General features: G+C 39.6%; 1 protein-coding gene across 1 annotated transcript; it reads left to right on the top strand.

Moving 5' to 3' along the window:
* Positions 1-3,527: 3,527 nt before the first annotated feature.
* PGK2 (phosphoglycerate kinase 2) lies at positions 3,528-4,781 on the top strand. The gene has a single exon (XM_061146106.1). The coding sequence runs from the start codon at positions 3,528-3,530 to the stop codon at positions 4,779-4,781; it is 1,254 nt and encodes a 417-aa protein (XP_061002089.1).
* The last annotated feature ends 3,057 nt before the right edge of the window (positions 4,782-7,838 follow it).

The raw sequence follows: 7,838 nt of genomic DNA, 5'->3' as shown, positions 1-7,838 counted from the left end.
GAAAAAGACATGTGCACCCCAATGTTCATCGCAGCACTGTTTATAATAGCCAGGACATGGAAGCAACCTAGATGCCCATCAGCAGACGAATGGATAAGGAAGCTGTGGTACATATACACCATGGAATATTACTCAGCCATTAAAAAGAATTTATTTGAATCAGTTCTAATGAGATGGATAAAACTGGAGCCCATTATACAGAGTGAAGGAAACCAGAAAGATGAACACCAATACAGTATACTAATGCATATATATGAAATTTAGAAAGATGGTAACAATAACCCTATATGCAAGACAGAAAAAGAGACACAGATGTATAGAACAGACTTTTGAACTCTGTGGGAGAAGGCGAGGGTGGGATGATCTGAGAGAACAGCATCAAAACATGTGTATTATCAAGTGTGAAACAGATCACCAGTCCAGGTTGGATGCATGAGACAAGTGCTCAGGGCTAGTGCACTGGGATGACCCAAAGGGATGGGATGGGGAGGGAGGTGGGAGGGGGATTTAGGATGGGGAACACATGTAAATCCATGGCTGATTCATGTCAATGTATGGCAGAAACCACTACAATATTATAAAGTAATTAGCCTCCAACTAATACAAATAAATGGAAAAAAAAGAAAAGAAAACATTTGTAACAGTGTGTGGTGATGGGTGTTAACTAGACACTGTGGTGATTGCTTTGCAATATACCCATATATTGAATCATTATGTGGTACATCTGAAACAAATACATTGTTAGATGTCAATTATATATAAATATAAGTAAATAAACAATAAGTAGAACTATAAAAAATTGTTTCTTGATATAGATGTTCCTAAATATTGTTTCCAGAGTATGTGTTTGCTTCAAGTCTGTTTGTACTATGTTATGGGCTCTTTTAACCTGAGATGTAACATGTTTATTCAATTATAGGATATCACTTTTTTCAACTGTTCTATCACCTTCATGCTCTCTCTATCCCTTTATGACATATCTGTGATGTATAAAGAATTGTTAGTTCCCACACACCTTGGCTTTGTCCTTACCCTCTTCCTCTTGGTCCTTTTTTAATGTTTTATGTAATGATTCCTCCACAAATTATCTGATCACTAATTCATTACTTTTTTATCTATTTTACTATGCAACCTATCATTTTGAGTTATACGTTTCAACATCTTTTATGTCCAATGTGTTCCAGTGTTTATGCTTTTTAACTGTTTCATCAGACTTCCTATTTACATTATCTTTTTTGCTTTAAGATTATTTTCCCATTTATTTTAATCTTGTGTCTAATTCTCATGAATTTGACTTGTGAGTATATTGTGCTGTTTATTGCCTTTCTCTTTTAGGGTGGGAGCACTCAGATATATTTAATTTTCCCTCTATAAATACTTTTTTTGCCTTGATTACAACCATCAGCAGGGTGAGCCAAACTCCGGTGCTAATCACATTTGTGTGTGTATGCGTGTGTTGAAACTGGAAGAAAATATCAAACAAAAACCTCTTACATTGCAGTGATTCCCTCTTCCTTATTGCTATTTCCACTATGGGTATTATCCGTTCTCTAGGAAATGTTACAGCTCATCCACTTTAATAACTTCTATCTTCATATCATCAGTTGAAAGCAGAGGTTGCCAAACTGAAGTATAACTGTTCCTGACTCCTCACTTTAGTCTAACCCCAGCACCATCCTCACATTCTTCTATAATAAGACAGAGTTAGAACCAATTCCAAGGCACTGGTTTAATGCTTCTAGTGCAGGATTTCTTTATTCCTTTTTTTTTTTTCTGTTTCTTTCTCACTTGACTTTTTTTTTTTTTTTTTTTTTTTTGCTGAGTTGGGAACCCAGAACTTACTCATCAAAGCTCATGAGTTGTACACCCTTGCTGCTATTTCTATTAATTCTCTCCTGATCACACTTGCAACAAAAATCCTCAACAGTAGTCCAAGAGCTCTTACTGGGTTTTGGACTTCTCCCTTTCCTTCTCCCTTTCTGGCCCCCCTTTCCACACCTCTTACCTTAAGAATCACAAGAGTTCAATAATCTTAGGTTCCCATAGGCCTCCTGTAGGTTTGGTAGCTGGGTTGCCATTTCCTTCTCCAGGGGATCTTCCCAACTCAGGGATCGAACCTGGGTCTCCCGCATTGTAGACAGACACTTTACCATCTGAACTACCAGGGAAGCCCTTTAAAGTAAATCTACTTAATCACACTGGCATCTCCAAGACTAGATAAGAGACAGATAACCAGCATCTTTGGCAAATGTCTCCATCTTGTACAGAAATTATGGACATCTGGCCATATGTTGAATATATGTTGATATATATTCCTCCACAACATTTTCTTATGCTGAGTTCTCAAAATCAACCAATTATTACAATGTATACATTTAACAACTGTTAAAATGTATCCATTGGCTAATCTATAGATAATGTTACTGCATGAGTTATAGCTTGTGGGATCTCAGGCACTGAAGCAGGCCATGGCAGTGAAATTCCAGAATACTAACCACTAGACTACCAGGGAACTTCTCAATGAGTTATTTTCAAATTCATTCTGAACTGAGTAGAAAGTAACACAGTTTTTACACCTAAACCAATCAGCCACGTGTACTTGCTCCAAAAATAAAAACCCTCACTCATTTTCAACTCAAATAGATGTTTTCATCCTCATGAAACCATGCTCTTTTCAGATGAATTTTGAAGTTATGCTGGTAGTGAAACAGAGGGAGAGGAGAGAGAAAAAGGTAACGAGCTTCATCATAATTCTGTAGCCTGAAAGAAATGTCACCACGACCTTGAGCGCTTTACTGGCATCCTTTTGCTATGATCTTACGGGCTTCTCTGGAAGAAGCCACCATCGTTCCCTCACAGTAGTCTGAGAATGGAAAAGGCAAGGTAACGATAATATGCTATTCCCACCCCACACCCGAGAATATACCTAAAGCCAAAGTCGAACACAAAACTATGCTCTTAACAAAGGTATCTGTCAAGATAAGGAATAAAACAGAAGCATATTATATTGCCTTGAATAAACAAGGTGTCAGAGACCCATTATTTCAAATCTTTCCTTTAATGGGGCGCTGCACAAGTTTTTACTCTCAATATAATCAGGATCTGACAGAAGTGAGGGCATTTTTTTTTTTTCTTTTAAAAGAATAAAAACAATTGTTAAAAGGTATGTGGGAAAGAACCAGCAGGAGGCGTATACCTCCGAATCGTTCTAATTCCAGTTTCTTCACCTCTTCAATAGTCACCCCCAAGCCGCCAGTTCCGGGTTCACCCTCAGCGCTGGCAGTTAGAATCTGCACGACGCAGCACACTCCAAATTCAGACTGACAGAACCATTGACAAATCGCGAAGCCGGTTTCCTTTCCCCGGTCCAATCATGGCTGGCCTCGTGGGAGACTTACTGCTGGAAGAAAGGGGCAGGCCAAGGGGAAAGGCGTTAGGAAACACCACCCACCCAACATCTCACCAGCAGTACAGTGGTTGTCTTCAACACCGGGATCTATGTGTTAACCTGTCTTTGTATCATCAAGATGTCTCTTTCTAAGAAGTTAACTTTGGACAAAGTGGATGTGAAAGGGAAGCGAGTCGTCATGAGAGTTGACTTCAATGTCCCCATGAAGAAGAACCAGATTACAAACAACCAAAGAATCAAGGCCTCTCTCCCAAGCATCAAGTACTGTCTGGATAATGGAGCCAAGTCAGTCGTTCTTATGAGTCATTTAGGTAGACCTGATGGTGTTCCGATGCCTGATAAATACTCCTTAGAGCCTGTTGCTGCTGAACTCAAATCCTTGTTGGGCAAGGACGTTCTGTTTCTAAAGGACTGTGTGGGTCCGGAAGTGGAGAAAGCTTGTGCCAGCCCAGCCACGGGTACAGTCATCTTGCTGGAAAACCTGCGCTTTCATGTGGAAGAAGAAGGGAAGGGCCAAGATCCTTCTGGAAATAAGCTTAAAGCTGAGCCAGATAAAATAGAAGCCTTTCGAGCATCCCTCTCCAAGCTAGGGGATGTGTATGTCAATGATGCTTTTGGCACAGCTCACCGGGCCCACAGTTCCATGGTGGGAGTGAATCTTCCCCAGAAGGCGTCTGGATTCCTGATGAAAAAGGAGCTAGATTACTTTGCCAAAGCCTTGGAAAACCCAGAGAGACCATTTCTGGCTATACTCGGTGGAGCCAAAGTGGCAGACAAGATCCAACTCATCAAAAATATGCTGGACAAAGTCAATGAGATGATTATTGGTGGGGGAATGGCTTACACCTTCCTTAAGGTATTGAACAACATGGAGATTGGTGCTTCCTTGTTCGATGAAGAGGGAGCCAAGATTGTCAAAGAAATTATGGCCAAAGCTGGAAAAAATGGTGTGAACATTACCTTTCCTGTTGACTTTGTCACTGCTGACAAGTTTGAGGAGAACGCTAAGGTTGGCCAAGCCACTGTAGCATCAGGGATACCTGCCGGCTGGATGGGTTTGGACTGTGGTCCTGAGACCAATAAGAAGTATGCAGATGTGGTGGGGCGAGCCAAGTTAATTGTGTGGAATGGACCTGTAGGGGTATTTGAATGGGATGCTTTTGCTAAAGGAACAAAGGCCCTCATGGATGAAGTTGTGAAAGCCACTTCCAAGGGCTGTATCACCATTATAGGAGGTGGAGACACTGCTACATGCTGTGCCAAATGGAGCACTGAAGATAAAGTCAGTCACGTGAGCACTGGAGGAGGTGCCAGTCTAGAGCTTCTGGAAGGTAAAGTCCTTCCTGGAGTGAATGCCCTCAGCAACCTGTAGTTGACAAAGTGTCCCTTCCTACTCTTTTCTGTCCACAGCCTGTAAGTCAACTTAGTGCTTTCACATCTCAACTCAACTTTTGTTAAAATGAACCTTTAAATCAAAACTCAGGCAATATGACCAAAGGATGGGTCGACCATCAGAAACTCTAAACATCAGCACAGCAATGCAACTCATTTTAGTTATGCCATGCATTTGCTTACTCTCTTCAAGTTCTCCTTTGAACTTTACCGTTGTGATTCATAGAAAGTGAGCTACTTATTAAAGTGAGTTGAATAAGCTGAAGCTCTCTCTCTTAATTTTAGACCAACTTTATTATTGTTTCACTACTTGAACCATGGAAACAAGACAAAAAAAGGTTGCTGAGAAAGGGTGGGATAGAAACAAATTATTAAACTGAAAGAGTCCAAGTAAACTGAGAAAAGTAAATACATTTAAGAACTTGTGGGAACCATTAAAGCTCTGCTAAGGGAAATTTTTTACTAAATAAGAAAGAGAAATAAAAGATACATATTAAACCTTAGAAATTAAAAGGGGAAAAAATTAAACCCAAGGAAGGAAATATAGCTGTGTGTGCAGATATACAAGAGTACACATGCATACCTGTTAGAATGGGAACTAAAAATTAAATCCAGATTTTAAATAAATAAGTAATTGCTTTATTTTTAAAGCTGGTATTATTTAATAAATAGATAACATAGCTGTTAAATCTTAAAATTGGGTTTTTGAGATAAAAATATGTGCATATATATAGTTTAGTTATGGGGAAAAGTAGTACACATATGTAGTTTAGTTGTGGGGGAAAGTAGAGATGTGAGAGCACTTCCATATTAGAAAATAGTATAATAAAATACTAAGAAATGTACAAGAAATGAAAATGCTTACTGGAGAATATTTTGCTTAATTCTGTGAACCAAGGGCTAGTCCAGGGCAATGCTGTTAACAAATTAAGAGTGAAAATGAACAGTAATTTATCCCAGCTGTCATGGCCTTTGTCCCATAGCCTCTGATCAATTCTATATATTCAATGTCCTGAATAATTAAGCTGAAAATTAAATCTTAATATACCTAAAATTTTAGCATATTTCTAAGGACACTATTAATAGTGCCCACAGTACCTCTAGAGAATATGAAGGAATTAAGATATAGACTCAAGTATAAAAGAAACTGAAAATTGCAGTATTTGAAGCAAGATTATAACCTGTTATTCTCTTGCATAGAAGTCTGGGCTAAATAGGTGCTCTCTTCTCCATGAGGTCATCTTGTGAAAAAGCTTGCTCCTCCCAATAAGGGAGTTCCATTTGCCTAAGGTGTCTGTCGGAGTTTTATTACCTGATAGGCAGCCCAAAGGGAAAGTTAGTACAAGACAGTGTTATTTCTTTTATATACCAAAAATTTCCAAGATTTTTTTTTTCACTTATTCTCTTGGCTGTTAGCTGTGTGGTAAGTTCTTTTGTGCAGTGGAAGCTTGGGAGTGTATTCTCTCCAGTCGAGCAACTTGTATTCAACTAAAACTCTGTTACTAAAAGGAAGTAGATTCTGTTACTAAAAGGAAGTAGGGATAGGAATAAATACTGGTGTAAAAGTAATGGTTTCTGATGGACTGGTACTCTGGCCACCAAGTATCTATGTACAAGTATCCATGTATCCCTTCCTACATGTAGAAAACATGCCTTCTTCAAGAGGCACAATCAAATGTCTTATTCAGTTACTGCATTCCACTCAAAACTGGGTACCCCTGGGTGATACACAACCTTTTCTATGTGATCCATTGGGAAGTCCAACAGTCTGGTGAGTTAAAAAAGTATAGTCATTTCTTTTTCTTACACTTCCAAAGCCCCTCTGCATACATGAAAGGTGAAAATGAAGTCGTTCAGTCGTGTCCGACTCTGGGACCTCCGTGGCTTCTCCATCCATGGGATTTTCCAGGCAAGAATACTGGAGTGGGTTGCCATTTTCTTCTCCAGGGGATCTTCCCGACCCAGGGATTGTACCTGGGTCTCCCGCATTGCAGGCAGACTCTTTACCCTCTGAGCCACCAGGGAAGCCCATACATACCCACCTGATAATACAAAAGTGGAAAAGAAATGGAATAACTGCAATAAAAATCTTCATCTAAAAAAAATCATTGGTTCATTACATTTATGAAATAAACCTTGCTGGATAGAAACGTCAAGAACTCCCTGACCTGACAGTAGGAGGATTTCCTTGATCACACTCTGATTTTCTTCTTTGGAAGGAAGTTACTTCTTCATTGTCTATTTTTGGCCCCAGGTTTCATTATCCTGGAAGTTTTCTTGTTTCGTAATCTTCCATGCCATCTTTTGAAGCAGATATTGGAAAGCTGGGCCACTTTAGGCCACTGTACAGCTTTCCTAGCATCATCCTTGCTGGTGAAGTTTAAGAAACCAAGAAATTCTTTATATAATCACACAATTAAAAGCTTTTGAAGACCAGACCTAGTGATTTTTTCACCTTTCTCAAGAATCAAGATTTCTGATCTATTTAATTCCCTGTGAAAGTGTTCTCGGGAGGACAAATAGTCTTGAAGCAGGATCTTATTTCACATTCCAGGAACTGAAGCCGGCCACCAGTCTAGCAGGTAGACCACCAGGCTAGAGGCTAGAAGCAAAATTCCCCGACTCTTACCCCTCTTTGAAAGCAAAAATATTTCAAGGAGGCAAAAACTGCAAAACAGATACAAAGTTTGTTCGTGGAAACAGCACAACTGGGGGAGCGCACACATTAACAGTTGAAGTCACAGCAGGGTAGAAATACACACCTGGGGAGGAATGTGGGCATCCTGAATGAGGAGTGCAGTAAGGAGGTGATTTCAATCACTTACATAAGACAGTCCTTCTATTTTTTTTTTTGTTTACCTTTGGCCAATTGTTTCTTTTTTCACACCTGAGTAGTCCTAAGACTCTCCCAGAAATGCATGAGCAATTTTTTGCTAAGACGGATCCCACTGCAGAGGTGTATGGGTGCATATCCATATTTATCATGGAATGGCACTCCCTTCGCTTTTTGATCCCCAGTGAGCCTTCCCGCGTTTGT

The sequence above is a fragment of the Dama dama genome, chromosome 7 (assembly GCF_033118175.1).
Source record: "Dama dama isolate Ldn47 chromosome 7, ASM3311817v1, whole genome shotgun sequence".
Taxonomy (NCBI): domain Eukaryota; kingdom Metazoa; phylum Chordata; class Mammalia; order Artiodactyla; family Cervidae; genus Dama; species Dama dama.
This window is presented reverse-complemented; position numbering and strand designations above follow the sequence as displayed.

Excerpts from the sequence above, each read along its gene's own strand:
- PGK2 (XM_061146106.1), top strand. The coding sequence starts at position 3,528 with ATGTCTCTTTCTAAGAAGTTAACTTTGGACAAAGTGGATGTGAAAGGG.